At 53.7% G+C, this 27,514-nt stretch overlaps 1 protein-coding gene across 2 annotated transcripts in view; it reads left to right on the top strand.

Moving 5' to 3' along the window:
* LOC101655181 (triple functional domain protein) overlaps positions 1-27,514 on the top strand; it is a 146,959-nt gene that overhangs the window by 77,734 nt on the left and 41,711 nt on the right. For both annotated transcript variants that reach the window (XM_045285010.1, XM_045285011.1), the window contains exons 19-30: positions 2,517-2,711; positions 2,820-2,935; positions 3,610-3,676; positions 4,517-4,626; positions 5,426-5,495; positions 6,065-6,154; positions 7,665-7,757; positions 10,498-10,609; positions 12,518-12,708; positions 16,726-16,827; positions 21,271-21,413; positions 22,211-22,310. In XM_045285010.1, coding sequence (XP_045140945.1) covers positions 2,517-2,711; positions 2,820-2,935; positions 3,610-3,676; positions 4,517-4,626; positions 5,426-5,495; positions 6,065-6,154; positions 7,665-7,757; positions 10,498-10,609; positions 12,518-12,708; positions 16,726-16,827; positions 21,271-21,413; positions 22,211-22,310 — 1,389 coding nt within the window. The remainder of the gene's footprint in view (positions 1-2,516; positions 2,712-2,819; positions 2,936-3,609; positions 3,677-4,516; positions 4,627-5,425; positions 5,496-6,064; positions 6,155-7,664; positions 7,758-10,497; positions 10,610-12,517; positions 12,709-16,725; positions 16,828-21,270; positions 21,414-22,210; positions 22,311-27,514) is intronic.

Here is a 27,514-nt window from a genome sequence, read left to right as displayed (position 1 = left end):
CTAGAAGGAAGCTAGTAGAATGTGAAGAGCCCTAATACCATAGTAGTTACACGTTGGGCTACTCACAGCAAGGTCGGCAGTTTGAAACCACCAGCTGCTCCGTGGGAGAAAGATGAGGCTTTTTACTTCTGTCAGGAGCTAAAGGCTCACAAACTCACAGGGGTGGTTCCACTCTGTCTTGTAGGGTTGCTGTGAGTCAGAATTGACTGGATGGCAATGAGTTTTTGTTTTGTTTTTGAGTAGATCTTGAGACACACTCGGTTGTTTGGTTTATTTTTCCCCCTTGCCTCTTTTGCCATTCTTGCCTCTCTGTGAACGAGAGACCACCCGCTTTGGATTGGAGACGCTAATGTTCCCGTCAGAAATGGGGCTGCTGCTTTTGCTAGGTCTCTGTCGCCCTTTCTTTGGAATGATCTGTTGTAGCTAATCCATAGCCCTGGCAGGACAGGCTTTCTTTCCCCTGGTGATCCTGATTAGTATTAAGACATTTTTAGTGCTGGTAGCAAGAAAACGGTGCAGCCGGACCACAGCCTCTCATCACCGCCTGACTGAGTCTCGGTCGTTGGTAACTTTGCAGCTTGTGATGCAGGCACTCGTGTGTCAGCTTGGTGCTGTCCCCACTTGATCCCAGACCTGCTGCTTCCATAAACAGATCCCTCTTCATGTCAGTAAACGTGACTTGAGAGGCTGGGAGAGAGGCCACTCTTGGACCAGGTGGCTTTACATAGAAGGTGTTTGCAAGCACTGCCTTGCTGGGTCACTCCGAACTCTGCTGCTCTGTCCTCCCCACAGGGCTGCCCATAGCTCTGGTGACTAGTGCCCCCAAGCTGTGGATACCTCATCCTTCCTGGTCTGGCATTCTCTCTGAGCAATTGGCTTCAGAGCTCAATTTACTTCTATTTTTCTCTACTTCCTTGAATATGCCTATCAGTGAAGTCCAATTTATAAACTTTTAAATAATACGATGCTTTTTATAAACAATCTCTAGAGGCTAACAGATTAAGGAAGGAGAGTCATTGTGTTAGACTGGGCTCTACAGAGAAGCACCACCAGTGCCATATATATATATATGTATAGATTAGAAATAGAAAGAAATGTGTATCAAGAGAATGGCTCATACCGTTGTAGAAGCAAGGTACTGTCTAGTCCAAGATGCTTCTGACTCAATCATCAGCAAGCAGGTCAAGCTTGTGACAAGAGAGTGTGACTTCAAAGTCATCGGGCCCCAGGGTCAGCAGGCAACCTGGCAGGCTGTTGGATCAAGTCCACAGACCCAGTGAGTGACCCACGGTAGTTACACATTGGGCTACTAACCATAAGGCCAGCAGTCCGAAACACCAGCCACTCCGTGGGAGAAAGGTGAGGCTCTCTACTTCTGCAAGGAGTTGTAGTTTCACAAACCACGGGGGCAGTTCCACTGTCTTGTTGTTGAGCCAGATACAGCATCACCTCAACTGCCGAACCACTGAGAATCCTGGCCGAGCCAAGTTAACATAGAGCCCACCCCTCACCGTCATGTACTATTTCACTTCTAAAGAATACGGTCTTTGGTGGGGTGGGGATCTTAAGTGGTTTTATTCTTAGGTGCCTCCGGGTCGTTCCCACTACCCACCCCCCCACAAGAGGCCTGCAGTAGAGAACAGAATGGGAAACACCCCTGTGAAAGACAAGCGGCCGGAGAGCTTTCCTCCACGTCCACGAGTTACAGCGGAAATGGAAGTGCAGCATGGAGGGAGCTTCCTCAGGATTTGTTGGGTCTGCGGTGGGGAGACAGTCATTGCTGTGTCGCTCTGGGAAAACAGGGAGCGGAGCCTGTGGTTCTGTGGTGCCTACGGTCCCTGTGGGCCGGAGCCGCCTTGGTGGTGCTGTATCTGGAGGAGCCTCAGGTCTACCTGTCACCGACAGCTGACATCACCTGAGCACAGCCAGGAGAGACCTTTGCGGGACACACCCACCCCGTGTGCACACGGCCTGTACAGAGAGCAGCCTGTGGGACCTTCCATTCATGCCACGCGTGTGTACTTGACATGCGCCCACCAGACAAGGACGCTGCCGCTTCACTGGCGTCAGGACAGCACGCTGTCAGGCGAGCTGAGGAAAGGCAGGCTGGAGTCACAGCGGGCAGACAGGCTGGGTGGGCGTGAAGTGTTCGTTTTCTTTTTTTTTTTTAACCTTTAGCAAACAGACATTTATTTTCTCACCGTTTAGGGGCCCGGAAGTTGGAGTTCAAGGTGGGACTGTCCCCACTTGATCCCAGACCTGCTGCTTCCATAAGCACAGATCCCTCTTCATGTCAGTAAACGTGACTTGAGAGGCTGGGAGAGAGGCCACTCTCTCTGTTGGCTGGGGAAGACAGCCTTGTCTCTTCGACTTGTGTCCTGGCCCCTGGCCTTGAAGTTTGCATCGGAGTGGTTGCCACCTGCGGGACCCAGAGCTGCAGGCGCGGAGGGGCCCCGTGGCCTGGGCGCTGGCAGGGGCTTGCACTGGCCTCACAGTACTTTCCTGTTGTTTTGCAGCAAACCAAAGAGCGAGTGAAGCTGTTGATACAGCTGGCCGACGGCTTTTGTGAAAAGGGGCATGCCCACGCAGCAGAGATAAAAAAATGTGTCACCGCCGTGGATAAGCGCTACAGGGACTTCTCTCTGCGCATGGAAAAGTACAGGAGCTCTTTGGAGAAAGCCCTGGGGATCTCTTCCGATTCCAACAAATCGGTAAGCCGTGCGTGCACGCGGCAGGGGGCGCGGCGTTCCCCGCTCTGTGCCTGGTTTGTTCACTTGAGTCACTGAATCTCCGCCCCCACTTCCCGCCCTCCCCCCCAGAGTAAAAGCCTTCAGCTGGACATCATCCCGGCCAGCACCCCCGGGTCCGAGGTGAAGCTCCGGGACGCGGCCCACGAGCTGAACGAGGAGAAGCGGAAGTCGGCCCGCAGGAAAGAGTAAGCCGGGCCAGCCTGGGGTCGCCCGGAGCACACAGGCGCAGCCGGCCACCTGGAGAAACCAGATGGCCGCGGGCTGGGGGGCGTCAGATGGCGGGACTGCTGTGAACGTGCTTGGTTTCTGCAGCATGGCCATCACGGTCTCCAGTGTCCCCTTGTTTCCCCAGTGTCTGCTAGTGCTGTGCCATCCATGCCCTGCTTCCCGTGGGTGGACTTCGTGCTTTGCAGCCACTTGTCCTGAGCTGTCCCAAGTCCTGACGATAGGAAAGAGAAGGGGGGGAGGGGGCGCGGGCAGAGTAGGAGTTGGAGGTAGTGCTGCTCATAATGGCCACAGATTGTTCTCCAGGGGGGCTGGCTTGGGTTGTCATCGTCGAAGGTCTGGGTGCTCCCGGCACCTTGGGGGCGCAGACCAAGGTGACTGCTGGACATTTCCACTGTGCACAAGGCAGCCTGCACCCCCACCCATTGATCCCGGACAACAAAAGTAGACGGCCCCAAGTGTCCCTAGTGCTGGGGTAGAGAAGCCTCATTCTGCCCAGATCCTTTCTGTTCCTCTCCGTTGGCACCTGGGAGCGCTTGCCGGGCTGGCGGCTGCTTTCCAAGCCGCCGATGGTTTCGCGGCTTCACGGAAGGTGCCAGTCTTGTTGCCAACCTTCCCCCTCGGTCTGTGCCAGGTTCATCATGGCGGAGCTCATCCAGACGGAGAAGGCCTACGTGAGGGATCTGCGGGAGTGTATGGATGTGAGTGAGTCGGGAGGGGCTGGTTGGTGATTGAGCTGGTGGGGGGTGGGCATCCTCACGCTCTCCTGTTCCTGTGCAGCTGTGGGGGGCGCTGCCTGAGCCACTAGCCTGCCCCTCTGCATCCCCCATTATGCTCTAGGCCCTGGCCTGGCCTGCTGGGGACCTGGAGCCGCATTCTGTGACTCCCGGGGAGATTTACAGGCTCGGAAACCAACGGTGGGGGTCCAGGAGGGGCAGTCCTACCCCGCCCAGTGACTCCATGGCAGGGAGTTTGGGGTTGGTGGTTTGAAGAGAGAAAGTGGCTGACAGGCCATTTCACACCCTGGAGACCTATTAAGCTTTGGGGCTTATCTCTCAACAGTCTAGACATCTCCACTATGTTCACCTATACCATTATATCCATCCTCATATCCCGAGGCCACAGCTGGGCCCAGAAAGACAGCTGGGCCTGCAATCCCCTGGCTCCTGTGGCAGAGATGCCTGGTAACTCCATGGTGGCCCAGCTGACAGCCCTGAAGCTGTGTGGAACCCACAGCGTAGGAGAAGTGTGCCTGGCAGTTATGTTTACAAACTCCACACCGCATTAGGAAGATGTGCCCCTCGGGCGGACGCTACCCCCCACATCCCCGTGGCATTTATAAAGCCCAGCCCTCTTCACAAGCATGACTATCAGCCTTTTAAAGGAGGCTTCTATGGTATTTCCTAAAATGGCTCCCACGTAAGGTGTATGCATGGCATCATCTGGGTGAACTCCGAGAGCGTATTTGCAGAAGTGGGCATCGATGATTCTAGAGCCTTGGGGGGGGTGACTCGCTAACACCTGCGTCCCTCCTCTGGCAGACCTACCTGTGGGAGATGACCAGCGGTGTGGAAGAGATCCCGGCCGGCATTGTCAATAAGGAGCTCATCATCTTCGGCAACATGCAGGAGATCTACGAGTTCCACAACAAGTCAGTGACTGGCCTGTCAGCTCAGTGGCGAGCGGGCGTTTTCCCTGGCAAAGAGACGCGCCTTTCCATTTGAACTCGAGGCTTCCTGAAAATTACCCAAGGGAAGCTGACCCATCTTCCCCCCGATCTAGAAACCACTGGGTTTCCTGTGTCTGTATTTCGTTTTCAACTAAAGAGCAGGGAGACGGAGGAGAGAGTCTCTGTAGGAATTCTTACTTCAACCGCCTTCCTCACAGGCTCTTCCGGCAGCCAGCTCTGCTGGCAGTGGTTTGCCCCTGAGATAAGGTGCAGATTCGCACTTTGACCAGAATAAAATGCCCCTTCCCATGGGCCCCAAAAGGGCCCCCAGGCCGGTCCATGTGATAGTGTAAAGGAAAGCCGCAGACCTTCTGTCGGTGGGGTCTCCCCAATCCCATCTCCCCTCCCATCCCTGGCCACAGCCCCGGCCGAAGTCACCAGCTCTAAACAAGTCCTGACGGACTTCACATCCATGGCGGCTCAGCACCGCGCTGTCCCTCCAAGCTGGGTCCGAATTGGTCACACCGCTTTGAAGGCTAAGCTAGCGAGCGGATCAGGAGTTGTGCTGACTTACCTGAGGCAGAAGCAACGCATGTGGTTCAGCGTCAAAATCTAGAAAGCGTAGGCTTCTCCCTTCACCCGATTTAAAACCGCTCAAATCCATGCACCGCCTGAAAGGATGATAGCAGTTCCGTCTAATTGCGGCTTGTCGTTTCACTGGTAAATGCCTTAAGCAGTCCCCTCCAGTGCTCATGTCTGTCCTGTGTGTGGTTCTTTGCAGCATTTTTCTGAAGGAGCTGGAAAAATATGAGCAGTTGCCAGAGGACGTCGGCCATTGCTTTGTCACCTGGGTAAGGGAGCCTCAGCTACTTGCTCTGTGAGGAGTTATTGGGGGGCATTGAAGGACGTTAGAAGCAGTGTGGTGCAGTCCCCTGAAGTCACCACGCTCCACCAGATACTTCTTACTGCCGATTCAGAGAAACACCCCTGGCCTCAGAGAATCACTTTCTCCAGCCAGGTGTTCTTCTGGGATGAGGTGGTTTGGGCAGCACTGATAGTTTGAAATACGACCAGGCCCCCCAGCGGGTGAGAGCTGGCAGGCATGGCATGGCCCTAGACCAAGATTTACACTCAGAATGGTGGGCTGAGGAGAGGGCAGGGGGCAGGGGCCAGCCTTGACCTACCACGTCTGGGGAAAGCCGTGGAGGTGGTCACATCTTTGGGTTGCTGGGCCACTGCGTCTTCGAGTAACTCATCGCGTCAGCAGGATGTTTCTTAATAGCAGTGTTTTAAAAGTCGTTCTTTCATTGGAGCTTAAATCCCCTTTATCCACGCAGCTTCTTGCCTTCATATGTTTATTGAACTCTGACTTGTTGCAGCTTCAGTAAGAGACTCTATTTTTCAATGTGTCTGTTTATAGGCAGACAAGTTTCAGATGTATGTCACTTACTGCAAAAATAAGCCTGACTCCACGCAGCTGATCTTAGAGCACGCGGGCTCCTATTTTGATGTAAGTACCGGCTCACCAAGACTGCTGTGCGTTTTGGTAGAAATGTAATGTAACCTTGTTCGTGACCTTCACCTCATGTGTCATTTTCAGATTGTAACTGTATTGCAGTCTGCTTCTATTTTCTTCTGTTTCATAGAAATGGGAGGTGATTTTGAAAAGGTTCAAGCCCTGGGAGCTGTCTGTCTGAGAAATTCCGAATTTAATACGTACGCAGATGTTGTGCACGCCTCACATGGGTGTGTGTACACACTGTTAATCTTGGTTGACTAGAGAAGCAAATCCAGGGAGATTCATGTATATAAGAGGGAACTTTATATCAAAGGATAATTGTACATTAAGAAAACATCCCAGCCCAGTTCAGATCAAGTCCATACGTCTGATGTTAGCCCTTACATCAATCCTAGCCCATAATTTATTCTTTAGACTCACGCAGCCATGCAATGACGCTGAATGCAGGAAGATCACAGGCCAGTGGGTGAAAAGTCTTGTGGATTCAGTGGCGGTGGAAGCATCTCGACATGGCTCCCTCAGCTCCAGGGCTCTAGCGTGCACCCTGTGTCTTGTCAGAAGGAATGTCTCACAGGGAGTGAGTGTGTGTCCCACCTCCAGTGAGCTATTTATCTCCTTAGCACCTCCAGATGAGGTCAACAAGGTGCAACCTGATTGACGGGCTAAACTCCAGCCCTCTCACTCTTAATCGTCTCAGGTTGACACCAGATTATGTAACTACCACACACATACACAAGGGGCTTCGAAAAGTTTGCAGGAAAAGAAGATATGAAAAGACATGATTTTCCACAAATGTTTTGAAGCCCGTGTGTGTCTGTGTGTGTGCGCGCGCATGTTTCTAAGCATTCTCAGTTTATCATTGGACTGCTAATCTCAAGGTTATCGATCAAGCCCACCAGCCCCTGCAAGGAAGAAGGATGGTGGGTGCCAGGAGGTTGTTTTACGTGTGTGGTGGCTTGGAGGTCAGGTGGGCAGTACCCTGGTAACAGCTTTCATTGTGGGCGTATAGGAGAAGAGGTTCCTGTCTGCTGAGTGACACTTGGCCTGTGGGGTCAGCTGTCAGGACTTTCACCCCGGCATATTCCAAACCCATTCATATCAACCATCTCTGCTTCAAATGGGTGTCCTGACTGAGATGGATTCTTTGTCTCCTGGGGGTGTTACGTCTTGGTGAAGTAGTGGTTTGTGTGTTGGGCCGCTAACTGCAAGGTCAGCAGTTCAAAGCCACCAGCCCCTCCACGGGGAAAAGATGAGGCCAGGAGTTACAGTGTCCGAAACCCAAGGGGCAATTCTCTTCTGTCCCATTGCTCGCCATGAGTCAGCATCCGCTTGATGGCAGTGGTATTGAGAGTATTAACGTAATCCACAGTGATAGACGCTTCAGGTCCCTGGAGGGCGGAGATGCACATGTAGGTTCCGTCAGAGGCTGATACCTGTGCGTTTGCATGGGTGCTTGTCCCGGCCCAGCATGCATCTCTCCATCCCCGATCTTCCAATACAGGAGATTCAGCAGCGGCACGGATTGGCCAACTCGATCTCTTCCTACCTTATCAAGCCAGTACAGCGAATCACCAAGTACCAGCTCCTTTTAAAAGTAAGTGTGCGGCTGCGTGTCCGGCCCGTGGCCCTCAGTGAGCGAGCATCTCTGCCGTGGCGTGGACGCTGCTGTGACGTCTCGCACCTTCTCGGGCTCCCGCGCTATTACCCGCGTTTTTGCAGGAGCCCCTAGCGGGTCCGGTTCGCTTTCTTACCCAGGGCCGTTCATGCCTCTGCAGTAGTTCCTCTGAGAACGTATGCTCACCAGCCTGAGTCTCTTGACGTCAGCGAGCGCGAAAGTGGGAGCTCTCGGGATCACGGTGCTGTCGTTCTCGGCAGGACTGGTTGCCCTGGGTGGGTGCTGGACCCAGGCGTTGGGCATACCGATGTAGGGCAAGGCTGGTGGGCGGTGTTGAAGCAGACCTGTGGGGAAAAGACAAACGAGAACTGCCTCTGTTTGCCACTGACTCCACCAAGTGGCCCAGCCGGGTCCCTGTCATCCCTGGCTGAGCCCCGCACACACGTCTCTGTGGGACAGCGCCGGGTACTTGTCTTGCGTTCACTGTACAGTTTCTCGGTCGCGAAGGTTTGCGTTCAAACCACACTTGTCAAACGCACACGATTACTTCATAGACCGGTCAAGAAAGCTGGTTGCTCTTAGGCACAGCCACCCGGGGACAGCGGGACACAGCACTGCCCGGGCCTGCAGCGGCTCCGAAGCTGCTGTCACGTTGGGTCCCAGTGCTGCAGCCCCTGGGTCTGTTTCTCTCTCTGGGCAGAGGACACCTGGGCATGGTCATCATGTCCTTCGTGGAATGCAGTGCACATCCTCTGTACATGCTTGTTCTTCAGATGAGGTTGGGTTCTCCGGAGAATCAAAAGCAGGGATGCCCGTAGGTGTTGTACAGAGAAAGAGGTTTCTACCATGAGATGGCTTACACGGTGGCCGACATCAGTCAGTCCAGTCCAGTTCAAGGCAGGCTTCTCCTGACACATGGACGCTGCTGGACAGGAAGCAGAGAGGGCAGGGGGCCCAGATGTGCAGAATGAATCCACCCTTGGCGGTCCACTGACCGCTCGTGGGATTGGCAGACAATACAGCAGGAGATTGGGGAGCCAGATGCAAGATGCAGCTCTGGCAGAAGGGAAGGGACCAAAGAGGATCTGTCTCCGCTCGCTCGCTCGGTCTCTTACACAAAAAGACTCATGACACCTAGGAGGTGTCATCAGGCTGGGAAGCAGCGGATACTTGAGCTTCGCCCCTACCTACCCTTACCCAGGAGGGTCTAGTGGACGTCATCCCTCACCATCACTGGGAGCCACTCCCAGCTTCTCTCAAGTAGTGGTCGGAGACGCCTGGGCAGGTGTTTAGGATAGAGATGCAGAGAGAGAAAACCGGTGTCGGAATCCTGTGAGCTCCTGCTTCGTCTCTCCTACTCTCTGGACGCATGCTCCGAGGGAAGGGACCAGGCCCTGGAGAAGGGCATTGTCCTTACTAAAACAGAGGGCCCGTGTGAAAGAGGAAGACCCTCATGAGCGGGTTGACCATACGGCTGCCACGATGGGCTCGAACAGCACCGTGGTGAGCGTAGCACAGGCCAGGCTGTGCTTTGTCCGCTGTAGTTGTACGCAGGGTCGCTGTGTTGGAACACAGGGGCCCCACCTAACAACCCCTCGGTCCGAGACGCTGTCCCGACCATCTCAACAGGCGGTCACGCTGTAACTTTCCTACGCTTTTAAGGAAGGCAGAGGCAGAGTTCCTCGTGCCTTAAGAGACAGCTAGAAAGGATTGGAAGAGGCTGCAATCTGTCTGTTAAGATGCTTATGGTTGTGGGACCTGACTCTGGGAAAAGCTCCTCCCCCACTGAGGGTTTGAAGGCCGTCCACCCTGCAAGCCAGGTTGCAGCCATCAGCAGATGAGAGGACAGAAGACCAGCCTTTTCTAGTCCGTTACCCTCTGTGTTGTGGGCCCCTGCCCTCCTCAAGGGTGCGATGGCTTGTCTTCTGCACATGGCTCTACTGAAGATCTATCTCTGCCTCACACACACTCCCTTCCTTTGCCTTACGCCCTGCTCTCTTCCCATGGCGGGGGAGTGGGAGATCTCCAGAGGAACGGTCAAAAGCTACTTTGAGCTTCATCCTGAGGGGACTTTGCTGCAGGAGTTTAGACTCGGACCATACCAGGCTGTGAAAGCACTTCTCAAAAACTTACCTGGCCAGGAGTCCACATGTATCTAGGTCAGGGCTCACTCCACCCAGTCCGTAGCCAGTGTCCGGCCCCTCCCTTATCCTAGAAGACTAGGAGCACACACACGCACCCTGATATCATGGTCAACATCTGGTAACGGAGACCAGTGCTCCGAGAGCGTGTTCCAGAACTTAAGCTTGCTGTGCCCCCGCCCCATCGTCCACATCACCGTGGACCTTCCTCTCCGCAGACCTGAAACCCAGTGACAGCACTCGGGCTTCCCCTGGGAGGCATCCCTCGTGTGTCAGGGCACTCCTCGACTCCCCACGCGCCACTGAAAAGCCCCCGGGTTGTCCTTGGCGCAGCCCGTCATCTGGCCGTTCCAGGCAGCTGGGGCACTGGGGATGGGCACATGGGGTGGAGACTCACTCATGGCTGCATGGGGAGCACAATGCTGTTGGTGTGGCTCCAGCACGGCATTCGGGGACAGCAGCAGCTCCGTCTGACCTTGAGACCCAGGGTTCGCACATGCCCCTAGTTACTGCAAAGACCGCTGGTGGAGCTTCTCCAGAAACTCCCTGTGCTACTTCCAGGTGTCTGTCATCCACAGGAGCTGCTCACCTGCTGTGAAGAGGGGAAGGGGGAGATCAAGGACGGCCTGGAGGTGATGCTCAGCGTGCCAAAACGAGCCAACGACGCCATGCACCTCAGCATGCTGGAAGGTAATCGGGCAGCCCTGGGTGCCCTCTGGTGACCAGCACTGTCTCTCCACCCGCTCCCTGCAGCCTGAGACTCTCCGCCCCAGGCCTCTGAGTTTAGGTCGCGGTTACGAGTTCAGATGTGAGGTCTTTGTTTTTGAAGAATTGGTTTCATTGCTTCTCCTAAGGAGCGCTTGAAATGCTTCTGCCTCGGTCAACGCTTCTCCTGGGTGCTTCCCCAGGGACTGGGTCCACTTCACTCTGAACTCTAGTGGCCCTGTGTGTCACGTAGCATTGGATAGATGGATCCCAAAGGTGACCAAGTTCTTAGAAGAGGTTGCTGTCCCCTATCTCAATCCTTTCACATCATGTGCTTAGTCTTGGACGGTATGTACCAAACGCCTTCCTAAGGAGGTTGACTTTGATATATCGCACGGTGAAAAGAATTAGATGGCTATTGTTAACGTGTATTCCATGGGTTGAAAGTCCACCAATGCTTCTGCTTCGGGAAGCCATTTCTTTGCCGTGGAGCTTACTTCTGTAACCTCAGGCTTTACCTGTCCCATCTAGAAATAGACTTGCAGCCAGGAGCCAGGGCAGAGGGCACTCTGTTGATTGTACATCCTGCCCGATGCCCAACATGCAGCCCCCCACCCCCACCCCAGCCTCATGCTTTTCCTGGTCCTTCCTGCTTTTCTCAGACGTGGGCTGCTGGGAGCCCTGAAAACCAGTCACCCGTGACTTGGTTTCAACTCCTGGCAGCTCCACCCGTGTCACGGAGACCTGTACGTGGCAGCACTGCCCATGGCTCATGGTTTGAAACTAGCTCACGGGGCTCTCTTCTGAGCCACTTCAGGGGACTCCTGAAGTGTCTTCAGCCTCTCAGTTCACAGAGACCCAAATGTTAGAGACCACCAGGCAGGGGCCACCCTCCTTCTCCTACATAGCTCCTGAGCTGTTGTGGCAGCCTGCCGTGACGACCCCAGGACCCTTTCTCTCCAGTCTCTCCATCCAGGGGGTCTAGCATGTGCCAAGGTCACGTTGACATCCATCCGGCAGGACGTGGGCATCTAGACTGCAGATGAGAGTTTGGACGCCCTGTTCTCTCGTACTGGCTTCTCATGGAGAGGCGGAGGGAGGGAGCGAGCGGGTGGTGGGAGAGCGTGGGCATCTACTTTGCTGTGCCGGTAGTGTCACCCGTGGAATAGGACAGGCCATGTCCTTGAAAGGGGCCGCTGTGAGGGCCAGCGGGCAGCTGGATCCCATGGGGAATGTGTGCATGAGTGGCGGGGGAAGGCTCCGGGTCTGGAAGCCAGGCCTATGGAAAAGAGCAGGCTCTGAAGGCTGCGTGTCGGGAGGGTGGACCTGGGCCAGGGAGTCCAGGGAGGTGTCAGCGTGGGGGCGGGGAAGAGCCAGGGGACCACTGTGGAGGGAAGAGGAGGCTTGTGGGGGGAGGGCTGTCCGAACCAGCTGACCAATGGCAAAATGCTGGGCTATGGACGTGCGTGTTGGACCTAGAGGGGAAGGCAGAGGGCACCCCTGAGTCTTTTTGCACAATGAAAAAGTACCATGCGGCATTTGAGTAAGAATTGCTCGGTAGCAGGATTAGCGGTGGGGCAAATGGGGTTACAGGCCCAGTTGGGGTGTGCTGATGGTCGGGGGGGGGCACAGCCTGGGAGGGTGCTGGGCAGGGCAGGTGGTAACTGCCTGGTCATTTGGGAGGACCCAGAAAAAAGAGTGCCCCCTGCCCAGGCTCCTGGTTTCAAATCCCCTTCTACATGGGTCCGTCAAGTTCTGGACACGTTTTAAAACGTGTCCCCCCAGGCGCACCCAGGGAGACGTCACCACCGATGGGTGGGCTGCCCGGGTGTGCGTGTGCAACCTTCCGTGTGATCCGTTCACGCTGACTGCCCACTCTTCTTCTTCCCACAGGGTTCGATGAAAACATTGAGTCTCAGGGAGAACTCATCCTGCAGGAATCCTTCCAAGTGTGGGACCCCAAAACCTTAATCCGGAAGGGCCGAGAGCGGCACCTCTTCCTCTTTGAAATGTCCCTCGTGTTCAGTAAGGAGGTCAAAGATTCCAGTGGGAGGAGCAAGTACCTGTACAAGAGCAAACTGTTTGTGAGTACAGGCCGTGCGGGCTTGGGTCTCAGTGCCACACGAGGGCCCCTCGTTTACCTTCTCAAACAACTGAATCCAGGAGTTTGAAGTAGTTGGAATGTTTCCTTCCTCACGGCAATCGGGCCCACTAGGTGGTGCCCATGAGTTTCTCCAGAACTTAAAACTTAAAACTGCTTTTGCCAAATTCCATAGACACTGGTGTAAAGAAAACAGATGAGATGTGGGTTCCAAGTACTTATCTCCTATGTGCCTTCACTAGCTTGGCAAATATACTGCTCAAGCCAGATAAATGAGTATGCAATTCACTTTTCGTTCATTAGCCGGAGAAGTGATTCAGAGCAGCCCTGCTTGGGTAGCTCACTGTGGATGGTGAATGATCAGGGTGTGTTAGCTGGTTTTTCCTAAAAGCAAATCTATGTGGTTATCGTTTTTTGTAAATAATCATGTTTAGCTATTATATATACATGATTATTCGAGAAAATACATGTAAGCTATGGTGACGTTTGAAAGCTCCCTAATTCTACTGGATTTGTGTGAAGAGGAAGGCGGTGTCAGGACTGGGGGAAGGCTTTATTAAGAACCTCTGGTACGCAGGTGACACACCTTGCTTGCTGAAAGTGAGGAGGACTTGAAGCACTTGCTGATGAAGATCAAGGATTGCAGCCTGCAGTGTGGATTTCTACCCAATGTATGAAAGACTCAAATCCTCACACTGACCCAGTGCACTGGTGCTGGAGAAGAATATTGAAGATACCATGGACTGCCAAGAGCCAAACAAGTCTCTCTTGGAAGAAGTACAGCCAGAGGATGCCTTAGAGGCAAGGTGGACAGTCTTGCTTGCTTTGGACAGGTTGTCAGGAGAGGCCAGGCCCTGGAGAAGGACATCAGGCTTGGTGAAGTGGAGGGGCAGCGAAACAGAGGAAGACCCTAAGAGAGATGGATTGGCACCAGGGCTGCAACAGTGGGCTCAGGCATAGGAGCAATTGTGTGAGGGTGGTGTGGGGCCAGGCAGTGTTTCCTTCCAATATGCATTGGGTCGCTCTGAGTCAGAACTGACTGGTTGGCACCCAGCAACAGCAACAGTTCCACTTCCAGGAGCCCTGGTGGCACACTGTGGGGTAGGCTGCGGACTGCTGTGTGCAGTGTGCGTGGCTTGAACCCCCAGTGGCTTCACGGGAGAATGACGAGGCTGGCTGCGTCTGTGAAGATGTGCAGTCTCAGAAAGCCCATGTAAGGTCACCATGGGTTGGAACTGACTCGTGGCCGAGGGCTGTGGTGGTTCGCCTTTCAAACTAAGGTACGCCTGATCCCAGCCATGGTATCCCCAGTCACCTCACAGGCAGGTGAAATTGGACAAAGGGTAAGGAAGACCGCAGAAGTGATGCATTTGAATTACGGTGTTTGGGAGGAAATACCGGCATATCCTGGCTGCCAGAGGGTGCCCACATCTGTCTTGGAAGAAGTTACATCCAGAATGCCCCCACTTGGGGGAACGGGTAATAGAATCGTAGGTGAACAGATCCATTGGATGGTGTATGATTTCGCAAAAGTTATGGAAATATAATAATAAGGGCTCCTGGGGGCCAAGGTGGGGAAGGGAGGGGATAAATGGGAGCTCATATCATGAGTTCAAGAAGAAAGGAAAATGTTTTAAAATGACGGTGACAGCAATTGTACAGTTACGCTTGCTCTGAATGAATTCTGGATTGTTATCCTATCTGGAAGAGCTCCCAATAAAATGATCGATATGAATAAGTCAGTAAAATAAAAAAAAAAAACAGTGCCACTTCGAGATGAGGGTGGTGAGATTTTGCTCTGGTCCCTGGAGGGGGGACCCCATGCTTGATGGAGTGGCAGCAAGAGGAAAGCCCTCGTGGGAAGGACTGACAAGCAGATAAGGAAACGGAGAGGCGGGACCGGGCAGGCTCTCCACCTGTGCTGCATCGTGAGTACGCAGCAGCAGATCTGTTCATCACAATCCCAGAGATGCAGGGCTAAGGGTGTACCAGCCGCCTCGGTAAGAACCTGTAATTTGTCCGTTTGCCGAGGTGATTTGCCCGCCATCGCCTTGGGCTCGCCTCCTGTTTGAGATCATCTCTTGGACCCCCGCTCGCCTGACCTCACTTTAGGTCATATTCTAACCAGGAGGAAAATATGCACCAGTCACTCCTTCACAAGCTGGCTGTAATCTGTCCTCCGAGAGCTCATCTGTGTGAGGAGCTGATACGCCTTCGTTTAATTTAAGTCCCTTCCCTCCGGGGCCACCTCTGGCGCGGTGGGTTGTGAATCATCCCCTTTGCGGGGAGAAGGGACGCGTCAGTGCTCAGCCCGGTTGTTGGGAGAGGCCGGCCACAGCTGCTGAGACCACAGGGATGCGTCCTTAACGTGCCTGGTGAAATGCTCAAAGCCGTTGATAAATCACCTCACAAAGAACCTGCCCGCAGAAAATCCCTTTCTCCGCCTGGGGAGCACTTTGGTCAGTGTCGGGCTACAGGTGTGCGAGGCCCTCTGAGACTGGAAGAAGACTCATCTTGTCTTTCCGCAGGTGGGGATTCTCCCAGTTGCCCTGCGTCTCTCGGTTCCTGTCCTCTGGAGGTCTTGCCCTTTGACCTTGTGTCAGGACTGCCCATCGAGATGCTCAAAGGAAGGGAAAAGGCATGCCGTCCCTCATGTGTCCCCTCCGGAATGAAGGAGCAGAGTCCTCGTGTGACGGAGCCTGTTGGTGCAGTGGACCCCCTGGGCAACATGGGTCAGAACCACGAGGGTCTGCGGACACGCAATTACACATGCGCTGCCAATGATCTCCACGTGAGCGGTTTTGTGCCACCAGGCATCTCTCCCTATGGGCATCATGGTCAGTGCAGGGCCACGAGGCACAACCAGCCCCGAGGGGCCCATGGGAAGCACGGTTGGTGGAGCTGGTGCAAGTGCTCCTGGGAGCAGATTCATGACGTTCCAGGAAAAGGTGGCCCTTCCCTGTGGGTGCCATTGATTGAGGGCTACAGCGGGGGGTGCCCGCCCTTCAGGATAAGTGGGCTCATCGTAAGGACCACTGCGCAAGGAGGGGAAAACCGAGGAGCCATCGCTGCTGCCCTGACACCAGGTGCAAAACCCTGCGCCTTGGCGTGAAGTATCTTTGCGGTTTGGAAGGGCTTCTGTATTTATTATGACTCGTACATGTGTTACACGTTTTGAACAGACTTACCGACAAATAATTCACATACAGCATATACAATTCAGCAGTTCATTCAGACTAAAAAAGCAAAAGAAAAAGAGTTGTGCAATCATCACCACAATCAATTTAAAACCTTTTCTTTTCCTGTGCTCGTTCTTAGGAGAGCCTCGCCTCAGCCCCTAGGAAAGTATTAATGCCGTCACTGTCTATAGATGTGCCTCTCCTGGAACTCATATGCAGAAAAACAGAAAACCCAACAACCAGAAAATAAACCGAGAAAAGCCTCAATCATAAAGCAGAACAGTAAAAAACAAACAACTATAAAGTGTGTCAAAGGGGTGATCAAATGATACGGTGTTCAATTTTAACCTAACTAGGTCAGCACTAATCCACTCTGATACCAATGCTGTTCACATCCCTGGTCAATAGTCAGAGGGGACTCGGGAGGCTTCATCCATGTAGGGTCCCCGCAAATGGATTTGGGGCTTCCATGGTCATCCATAGCCTTCTGAAAACCGGGTGTTCAGAATGTAAGCTCCAATACCATTGCCTCCCTCTGTCTTAGTCCTTTTTTAAATTGGCAAATACTACACAGAGCATGCACAGTGTAGGTTCGTCGGCTGTTTTTGTTTTCCCTAAGGTTTCTGGCCAGAAGTCGGCCACTTGCAGTCCTAATGTTTGGGGGAGTAACATGGCTGGAGCCCCAGCCCTGGCTTTGGGCAAGGGTGTGGAATGTAGCATCTCACACGACCACGAGTCACCAAGAACGTTCTTGCCCTTGTCTGTTGTCTTCCCTGCCAGAGTTCCTTACTGTGGCCTAATCCTGTAACTCTTTTCTCCAGACCTCAGAGCTGGGCGTCACAGAGCACGTTGAAGGAGATCCTTGCAAGTTTGCACTATGGGTAGGGAGGACGCCGACGTCGGATAATAAGATTGTCCTGAAGGTACGTCTGTTCGCATGAAGCTTGTGGGGGGTGGGGGCATGAAGCACTGGGGTCATCACTCTATGTGCCTTCTTCCCGACTCTGGTTTGGAAACATCTGGATGTCTTAGAGTTTGACTAGTTCCTTCAGTGTCCTGGTGGGGTGGGGGATGAGCCCCAAAAGGACTGTGGGATTCATTCCGCATGCTATTCCGGGGATGAGGAACGAGCAAACTTCCGCCGGCCTGCTGAAAGCGCAAAGGGCAGTGAGGTCTCCTTTAGCACCTCGTGTGGTCTTCCTCGTCCTGGTGGAGCTAGAATTGGTGGATGCTTGCGTGCTTGAGCTTGAGTTTCCAGAGGAAAACAGGCACCTGAAGAACTTGTGGGGGCTTCGAACGCTCGCCCTGGGGGTCTTAGGTGCTTTAGTTCTCTAGTTTGGGGAATAGAAAAGGGGGGGGAGTGATTTTCAGGTTTTGGTGGCCTTTCCATGTAAAGGTGCCCAGGAACGGCCTGGGTGGCTCCAATACGCAGCTTGTGGGGAGGGAGAATAAACCTGGAAGGGTTGACCTGAGAGCTCTCGGCTCTGCCGAGCTCGCTCATGAGCGGCGAGGACGTGAGATGTCTGTCTGATGTCCTTCCCTCCTCTTGTGCTTGAGAAAGTGCAGGTGGAGCTGCCCCAGGACGCCTGAGGGGAGATGTAGCTGGAGGTTTCCACGCTGTTGAGAGAGGAGCCAAAAGCTTCATGGGTCTCCAGGGTGTGCGCTGGCCTGGCAGCCGCTCTGTCTCTTGTGTAGCTTTGCCTCTCTCCGGCATTCCAGAAACGGCGACTTATCTGCACCTCCCCCTGTAGCGGAGCCTTCACTTCAGTGGCTTCGAAAGCCATTGCATTAGTACGGTCTTGGCCACAAATCTATCACGAGCACCCGGTGCGCGTTCTTGCTTGTGCTGGCATGAAGCCTTGGGAAATATGCATCGCACTGATAGCCAAATGTCAGATAGCAGGGTACAAAAATGTTAATGTGTGCACCAGGCCTCCAGGCATCCAACTTAAAGCTTTCAGTAGATGCAGATGCTGCGAAGAGGCGCAGCTGAGAAAGCAGCGCCTGCTATATTCCGGCCGGATAGGAACGCTTTTCATTTGGGACCTAATAAACGATTCCTAACAAGACTTTCCACCGGCTCTATCAGATGAGAAGTTTTATGGAGAGTCTTGAGGGAGGTTTGTTGGATTCCGTAGGAACGAGGCTGAAAGGAATGTTGTCCTCAGTACTTACAAAGATTGTTTGTGGCTTGGGTGGCCTTGGAGACGATGGTGGAAATGCGGCGGTGGTGCTGTTGGGGTACCCAGTGCTGCTGATAGTGCTGGTGTGGGGGTGTACATAGTTTAGGCAGATGGTGGTGGAGACAGTAGTAATGGTGGTAGGTGGTGGTGGTATAGACAGTCATGGTGTATATGTTGGTGGCGTAGACGGTACTAATGGTGGTATAGATGGTAATGATTCAGACAGTAGTAATGGTGGTAGACAATGGTGGCGATGGGGGTAATGACCATGATAGTAATGGCCTAGTAGTTGTGAAGCAAAAAATATGGCCTTTTTTCACTTTTATGGGCTGGAAAGAGGAGCTTTAATTCCAAACCCTTCCTTAAACTGATTGGATCTTCCAAGAGTATAAAACAAATTATTCCCTTCTTTCAGCCAAGTGGAATATCTTACTTAGGATTTTAGTCGAGATACTTTTCTCCGATTACTTCTGAAACGTTGGTGCTTGGTTTCCATGTTTAATCTCTTTAAGGTTAGGCTAAGTGCTCTCCATAAATCTACTCCCTTTTCACTGCAAGACGCTTCTTCATTTCTGAGGCGTGCTGGGTCTCCTCTGTTGTTTCCAAACGCTGCTGGAAGTGTTCCTTCTAACTCAGATGGTCTCTTTGTGTAACTGACAGTACAGCCATGGTGAGGTTCCAGTAGAACACGGACTCACAGCTTTCCACATGTTCCACTCTGAGCCTCTGCCTCCTGACCCAGATCCTGAGCCATTCTCTGTAGTCTGACTCTGAGATCCCACCTGAGAGCAGAGCTGAGCGAGTGGGCAGAGGCTCTCCTCCTCCACTCGTTTCTCCATCACCACCCCGAACAAACACCTCGGAAGGCCTCCTCTGGTTAAGATACTTTCTTGAGAACGGTTTTCAATTGCAATTTCCTTTCCCAGACTGAGCTGTGATTCTCTATTTTCCAATAAATAAGAAAGGCGCACAGTGAGATAATGCTGGATTCCCCTCCCTCCATGATCTCATCTCAGATCCCCCTGAACAGTCGTTTAAATCATTTGTAGGGATTGAATGAGGAGCCCTGGTGACATCGTGGTTATGGACGGGGCTGCTAACGGCCAGATCAGCAGTTCAGAACCACCAGCCAGGTCCTCGAGAGAAGGATGAGGCTTTCTAGTCCCATAAAAAGTGTTAGAGTCTCGGGACCTCACAGGAACAGTTCTACCCTGTGATAGAGGGTCACTATGGGTTGGAATCGACTCGCTGCCAGTGAGGGGTGGTTTCAGAATGATGGAGTGAAACAGCCAGGAAGCACATCTCATGCTCTCTGGCTGTCCGAGTGCCCTGGGGTAGAGGTCAGACACACCGCCCCCCTCCACCTCTTTCCTCCTGTTCTGACACCCACCCCCCGTTTCTCCCACCACACGCCATTTCTCTGTGGGCTCGAGCATGCGTCGTCGTCGTCGTAGTGGCCACACAACCCCCAGAGGTGATAGTCAAGACAAACCAGAGAAAGGGCTGGTTGTTGAGGGGAGTTAACAGGCTACCACAAGCCAGAGACGTAAACAGGACAGGTACAGGTGTTGGTCCAGAGCAGTCAGAACCTCTTCTCAGCCAGCAGCCAGGTGGTCGCTCTGCCACTCCACTAGGTGGTCCCTTTCCCGTCCCTCCTGTTCCGTCCCCCAGTCTCATCCCTACACACCGGGCCCTGGCCTCTGCTGCCGCCTCCACTCCAAGCAGGGAGGGCTTTCACACAGGCTTTGCTCCTGATGTGGCTCTTACACACAGAGGAAGGGTGTGGATGGAGGCGTGGTTGGTGTCTTGTCAACAGACGGGACCCTCATGGAAACAAAACAAAAAAGGTAGTGGTTTGGTTCACACCCTCTAGAAAAGCGGAGACTTAATACATCCAACCTTCATCTGGGGACAGGAAACGCACTCCCATGTAGGATTAGAAGCACAGGCATAAAGGGTAGGAGTCACACCACATTGGCGATCGTGGCTGGAAGGCGGCCCGCCCATAGGTATTGCCTGCATCTCAGGGATTTAGGTTTCGATCACAGAGAGCTGATGCTTCCCATAGGGAAAACTGTTACTTAGACCCAGAACATATATTTAAAACAGAAACCTACCTCTTTGGAGGCAGAGGGAGAGATAAAACTCTGGGGACAGTAAGGTCTTGTGTGTTCACTCAGCAAATGCTGACTGCTGTTTGTCCCCCTGGGCCAGCCCTCCACAGGCATAGGCGGGCACTGAGATAAACCCCAACACACAGAATGAGCAGTCCGTTGTTCTTGTTCACAGAGCCCTGGTGGTACGGGGTTTACACATTGGGCTGCTAACAGCAAGGTCAGTAGTTCAAAACCATCAGCCGCTTCTCAGGAGAAGAACCGGGCTCTGTACTCCTGTCAGAGTTACAGTCCCAGAAGCCCACGGGAACAGTTCTCCCTGTGCTGTAGGGTTACGATGAGGGGGCACCGACTCGCTGGCGGTGAGCTGAGCCTGCCCTTGTTTATTCAGGGGTATGAGGCAGGGTGGGTAAGGGCAGTGTGTGAGAAGGAGCCTGGGAGTCCAGCTTGGTCACCTGCTGCGGCATGGCCTCAGGGGGCCAACCCCTCAGTTGCCCATTGACAAAACAAGTATGGGAGAGTCCTCTCCTTCGGGAGATAGTTCTGGGTGTACTGAGAGAGGCCCAGGGATCCCTCAGCTGACACGGGGGTGGGGAAGGGCAGCAGCGGCCACTGTTGACTATCATCAGTCCAGGGACCCAGGTGGGTGCTGGTTCAGGCTCCCCGCAGCCTGGTGCTCGATAGATGCACAGCCCGCACCGCAAGAGCCTAGAAGACATTTGGGGGTTGAGTCTTGCCGCTCTGTTTGGGTGTCACCCGGGGCTGCCTGAAAGTCTTGGGGTTGATGGTTAGAATCTTCTTCAGTGTAGAATAACACGTGCTTTAAATTAGCGTGGTTTCGACGGCTGTGAACTTTTCTTGGCAGTAAAATTAACGTGGTTTCGATGGCTGTAAACTAGGGCTGTCCATCTGGTGGCCGACCCTGCTTGCATGTGGCTCCCCTTCTGCTGTGATGTCGGTCGGAACCCCCCCCCCCCCCCCCCCCGGGATGCGGGAAGGGAGAGAGAGTGTGCTTGGCGTGGGTCCCGAGCAGGCCCCCAGTGTGTCCTGACTGTGACCCCGTTTGAAGGCCTCCAGCATAGAGAACAAGCAGGACTGGATCAAGCACATCCGGGAAGTCATCCAGGAGAGGACCATCCACCTGAAGGGAGCCCTCAAGGAGCCCATCCACATCCCCAAAACCGCCCCGGCCGCGCGGCAGAGGGGCCGGAGGTCAGTGCACAGGGCCCTGGGACCTGGCGGGAGGAGAGGTCCACTCAAAAAGACGGGGTCTCCAGTGTGTGTTCGGGCTGTGTTTAAAATGTGATTGGCACTAGCCGTCGGTCTCGGCCATGCGTTTGCATTGTCCAGAAAGAGCCACTGTTGCCTTAAAGTCAAAGAAGGGCCTGTATGCAAATCCCACTTTTCCCACGCCACGTGGTATTTCAGGAGTAACACAGGTGCAAGACATCTCACCCAGTAATGCACATACCCCACTCCCAGCACTGTGTCTGTCCTACTATAGTTCTTGTAGGTGGGCCACGTGTGCTTGGCTCGTGTCCTGGAAGGAGAGCCCTCGCCAAGCGGCTGCCTTCCCGGTCCACCTCACGGGGCTGCCTGCCCTGACTGCCCGTGGGAGTGAGGCTGGGGGCTGCGTGTGGGGAATGTGCAGGGCCCAGTTGCTGAGAGCTTGGGCTTTGGCATTAGGAAGACTTAGATCTAAACCTCCCCAAAGGCCGCCCCAGCCCTATGAGCTCCGGTGAATTAGAGCATGTGTAGGAGCTGTGTAGGGTCTAAAATAGAAATTGTGTCGCCCGTATTTTAATGACCGTGAGGGTTCAATGGAACAGCAGTGAGGCACCGCCAAGCCAGAAGCCTGTGTCCCCACCCTAAGGGGTTGACATTTGTGAAGCCGTGGTAGCTGCCAATCCCACATGAGGCTGATGGCACTTCCCTTCCCCCTCCCTGTGAGCCTGGAGAAGTCATGCAGCTACAGCAGGCAGCCAGTGAAAGTCTCTCTGTGTCTGCAGGGATGGAGAAGACTTGGACAGCCAAGGGGATGGCAGCAGCCAGCCAGACACCATCTCCATTGCCTCCCGGACATCGCAGAACACGCTGGACAGTGACAAGGTAGCTGCAGCCCACGCTGGCTGGAGTGGGGGCGGGGAGGTGTCGCTGGTCTCCTGTCTAGCGTGATACAGCCTGAGCCTGTCTCTTGTCACAGTTCACTGCTGTGCATCAGGGCCCAGAGTGGGCTGGGGTGTGGGGTGGGGGGCAGCGGCCAGTTACAGAGACATGAGCATTGAGGAGTTGAGGAGCATCATGGAGTTCTTCCAGCTCCGGCCCTGCCCCGGGAGGCAGGGTATTCTAGGACTGCGTGGTTAAGAGTTCTTAGTCGGTTATTGAACATTGAGCTGTATACCGCACTGCAGTGTGCTGAGGCAAGGCTGCTCCTGTGGCAGCAGGGGTGCCGATCACCTCCATGTTGGCTCTGGGGTGCCATTTCATCTGGGGGTGCAGTGGAACACACACCTAAAAAGGCCCCCTGGCGATTCTTCTCCAGAGAACAGGATCGAGCTGACTGCTGGAAGAGAGGCTTTAGATGTTTGCGTAGGTATGTTAGGTTTGGGGATTGGGGTTCCTCAGTTCTTGCAATCCAGGTGACCTTTTGAGGAAAGGGAACGTTTTGGCTACTGAAAAAGCACGCACTGTTTCAGGAGAGCGTACAAGGCTGTGCTGAGCAGGAGCTCACGGCTGACGGCAGGACCAGGTCCACAAAGCCACGCTTGCAGGAGGTGTGGTGGAGGGCCTTGGCCAACCATATTGGCTGAGTTTAGGCACACTTGGGTGATGTCATGGGCTTGGGTTGAAGCTAGGTTCAGTTTCACCTGCGCTTAGGTGGTCCTAGTCTGCGCATGCTGTTTGGATCTTTCTGTAGGTGTCTAATGGGTGCCTGATTGCTTTCCAAACCCTTCATTGTGGCCCTATGCAGGCATTGGGGAGACAACCCCCTTGGTCCCTATTCTGGCTACCTGGCAGGTGTACCTTCTGCAAGCTTGGCCAAGAGCCTCCCACGAGTCTCTCAAGGGAATAATCTACTGTCCACTCTGACTCAAGACCTCCGTCTCTGCGCCTGAGACCGGAGTCCTGATGGGGGGGCCGAAGGCCACCTCACCGTCCTGGGAAGTGTCTGCTGTCCTAGGAGTTAATGCCAGGGGCTGCTGGAGATGGCACATCCGACAGTGCCAACCTCTTCTCAGCTCCATCGTGCCAAGGAATGTTTTCACTCCCGGCACAGTAGTGCGAAGGTGTGAAGTGATCACTCTGCCGTTATGATCTCATCTTCAGAATTCTTCTAGTTTAAGCGGTATTTCCTTGCTCTACTCTGTGAGCCGGGTTAGCAGTAAGTCCTACAGTCAGGAGAACGATGAGGCTTTCTGCCCATGTAGAGGGGAGAGTTTCAGGAAACCCACAGGGGCAGTTCTGCCCTGTCCTGTAGGGTCATCAGGAGTCTGTATCGACGCTAAGGCAGTGAATTTGGGGTTTTTTGGGTTTTGGAGGACTTAAAATGCTTAGAGTAACAGGACCATAGATGACACGTAATCCCTCGTTGCATTTGGTTCAGTGCTTCCTGTGTGAGCCCTCAGCAGATAAGCAGGCCTCTGGTGTCCCATACGTTCTCCGTGTGGCCGCACTCCACCACCGTTTGTGAGGAAGATAAAGCCTGGACTTGGAAATGTCTTATTAGCATAGCAGCTACGAGGTGGGCTGACACGTGGCTGCCACCCTGGGCTCAGACACAAGAACACTCTGAGGATGGTTCTGTTGGACCGGGTTTCCTGTGAGTTGGAATCGACTGCACAGCACCTCACCACAAGAGTGATGAGGAGGCTTCAAGAGGTCCGTGGAAAGTGTTCCTTTTGTCCACGGTGTTTAGAGGCCTTCCTCCTTTCTCTTAAAAGATGGTCGCATTTTCGAGACCATCCCTTTGTGCTCCACTTTGACCTGAAGGGCGAGTCAGGGATAGTAGTTGGCTGCAACCCTTTCACAAACGCCAGAGAGGTCCCAGCTATTGGCAACCCCGGGACCCTCAGCTGTCCTGCCTGTCCTCAGTGGGAATCGGCTCCGTGCCGGCTCACAGCCACACGTATACATGGGTGTCCAGAGGCCCGGCCCATCATTGGGTGACGTCGTTGTCCAGCACCATGCCTGCCACCCAGGAGTTAGTGGGCAGGGGAGTACCCTCCCCTCCCATGCAGTACTAGACCCCAAGAGAGCTGGCTGGTGAAAATTCACAGGTATTTTCCTACAGACATAAGGAAAAACCAGCCCTGGTGGCAAAGTCGTTGAGTCAGAATCAGTTTGGTTTTCTGGCTGTCCCATTTCAGATCTGGCGTGGTGGGGCTTCGGTGAACTTGAACTTGAGCCTGCATAACTTAAGTAGAGGAGTAAAGTATCCTGCTAGGGAAAATCGCTCTGAAGACAGCCGTTGTATCTGTACCCAATGAGAACAGAGGAACAAATCACTAACAGAAAAGTATACGTTTGCAGAAATTTATCCTTTTACCCTGGGAGTCTCATGGGAGACTGGGAGCTGACAAGAGCCGTATGATAAATGTTTCATCGGGGATGCTCCACCCCTTCTGGGTGACCTGAGCCAGAGTGTTATCTCTGAGCTTCAATCCCTGCCACAGAACTGCGCTGGGTCACTTCCGAGGGGTCGACCATTGCCTCACGCACCTGGGCCTGTGGTGCTCCTGGGGTGATGCTGATGACAACAGCCTCACACTCCCAGCCCTTGGCCATCTTTAAGTGACACCCCAGAACTCATGATTTTAAATGAAGGTGACTTGTGTTTCCCTTTATGGGCCTCAGGGTGGCCGCAAGTCCTTGACTGGCTCAACAAACACAAAAAGCACGAATGAGATGTCTTCCCACAGTACAAGTGTTCTCCTCCTCCGGCCATAGGATTTGCCTGTGGGATAAGGAAAAAAAATCCCAGCATCAAACTGTCAAGAGGACTTACCCATGCCTACTAACCCTGCCCTTGGGTTGACTCCAGCTTACAGTGAGCCTATAGGGCAGAGCAGAACTGCCCCTGGGGTTTCCGGCCTTTCAAGGACAGAGAGTCTCAACTCTCCTGCAGAGGGGCTGGTGGGTTTGAACCACCAACCTCCTCGTAAGCAGCCTGACCCATAACCCACTGCACCACCACCATTGGGCTTTATGAAAAGCAAGGGCCGTGTTTGGCTGCCACACACACACCTACACGTGTGCACACTCTATGTTGAGGTTTTCTTTCAGCTGGTTCCCCTTTTTTATGCACCTTTTGTGTAGGAGCCCTGGTGGCGACATGGGTCACTGGTTGGGCTGCTAACCACAAGGTCAGCAGTTCAAAACCACAGCCATTCCACAGGAGAAAGATGAGGCAGTTTCCCCATAAAGATTTACAGTCTCGGAAACCCCAGGGGGCAGTTCTACTCTGTCCTGTAGGGTTGCCATGAGTGACCCATAACTTTGACCCATAACTGCCAAATCCTTGACGGCAGTGAGTTTGTTAGAATGTCTGAGGGCCCAAGAGCGAGTTGGGCAGGAGCTGTTTCGAAGGGTAGGAAAGTGCATGCTTCCCTCAGTGCCTGTGGGAAGTGCCCTGTGTCTCTGAGCCCCACTGAGCCAGAAGCCAGCTACCCTCCTGGATGCCGCTTACTGGTCATCTGTCGCAGGCTCTTCACAGTGTAAGCATGTCAGGCCCAAATGGCTCTTGATGCCTCGGGCAGATGGACCTCGTGAGGGGAATTGCTTCGCCAGGCCCGGCCCCGCCTGACTTAATTTATGATGTCTGTTATGAGTTAGCTGTTATCATGGAATTTGGTCCCATTTCAGAAACTGGGTGGGGGGATGTGTTGACTCAACTTCTTGGAGAATCCTTAAGGAAAAAGTTATCTGACCGGGGCTGTTAATAATTCTCAGATGGAGGCGAACTCGTCCTAAGGAGAGCGCCTGCGAGGCGGGGCTGCTGGAGACGGCTCTTCCCAGGGAGGCCTGTCAGCAGGGCTGGCCCTCTCGGTCCCAGATGCCGACCACGTGACCATGAGCACATCGCCTTCTGGAAAAGATCAGCTTCCCAATAGGCCGTCCCTTTGTTCCAGGACAGAGTTGAGTCCAATTGGTGCCGATACTTGGGCTACTTAAGCTGATAGCGTGATCTTTGGAAAATGTCGTTTGAGTTCCAAAGAAATCACAGGATTGCCAGAGCCCTCTCTCCTCTGCCCTGAGCAGCTCCCTGGAGGAGGGAGGGGGACGCTGAGCAAACCGAGGCAGGATAGATAGATGGCTGTCCCCAGGCCACCCAGCAAGAGAGTGAACCCAGAGGCGGAACATGGAATAAATGACCGAATGCTGGACCTTCTTAGCTCGCCACTAGAGTTGAAAATGGGGCTAATTTATATATATATATGAAGCATTTTTCAAAATACCCCACCCAACACACACACGTACCTTATTCTGTGATGTATTTCAATTTCCTGGAATCTGCATTATGAATAAGATAGAAAATATGAATTAAAATCACAGCTCCTAGGACAGTACAGCCCCTGAGAATCAAGGTGAGCCACCTGCCCAGGAGAATTGTGTAGAGGCCTGCCCCGGGGGCAGCAGGTGTGAGGCCTTGCTCTGACCTATGGCTCCTGTTTTTCTTGAATGAAAAAAATCCCCTTGAGACTAATGGGATGGCATGACCCGCCCCGAGTATATAGTGTGAACGTACTTATGAGCACAAACAGGTTATGCTACACCCAGCACACAGTCAAGAACAAAGGGCCCAGGCGCCAGGCTCTGGGCCCCATGTCTAGGCCACAGGTGGCTTCGGCCTCTTCATCTGTAAGTGGGGTGCTGCTGATAAGTGTCTGGCCACGGCGGCCTCAGCCTGCTGTGGTTCACAGGCTGGAGTACTCGTTTGTTAGCAGCCGGCAGCTCCCCTGCGAAGCAGCAGCAGCAGCATTCAACGTAGCTGCTTGGCGATTAGGCTGAATGGGCACCAGCGAGCAGGGACGAGGGATTCTCCCCAGAGCTTCGCCCAGCAGCTCCTAACGAGGAGCTGGCTGCTTCCAAAATGCCTTCCCACCAACAAACTGCAAACGCCTCTGCTCTAGGAATACTTTTTCAGCTGTAACGTCACTTCTTTACCCACTGACGTCCCGTTGCAATGCCTGTGTATGTGACACACACTCGCGGGCGGGGCAGGGCCGAGCAGAGCAGCGAGGAGCCCTGGTGGCCTGGGGCTAAGCACTTGGCCGCTAACCAGGAGCATGGGCCGTTCCCGTTGGATGGGACTC

This window comes from Echinops telfairi, unplaced genomic scaffold, assembly GCF_000313985.2.
Source record: "Echinops telfairi isolate 266 unplaced genomic scaffold, ASM31398v2 ScPeMD7_7469;HRSCAF=8507_1, whole genome shotgun sequence".
Lineage (NCBI taxonomy): Eukaryota > Metazoa > Chordata > Mammalia > Afrosoricida > Tenrecidae > Echinops > Echinops telfairi.
Note: the sequence above shows the minus strand (reverse complement) of the source record. Positions and strands in the feature narration are given on the sequence as shown.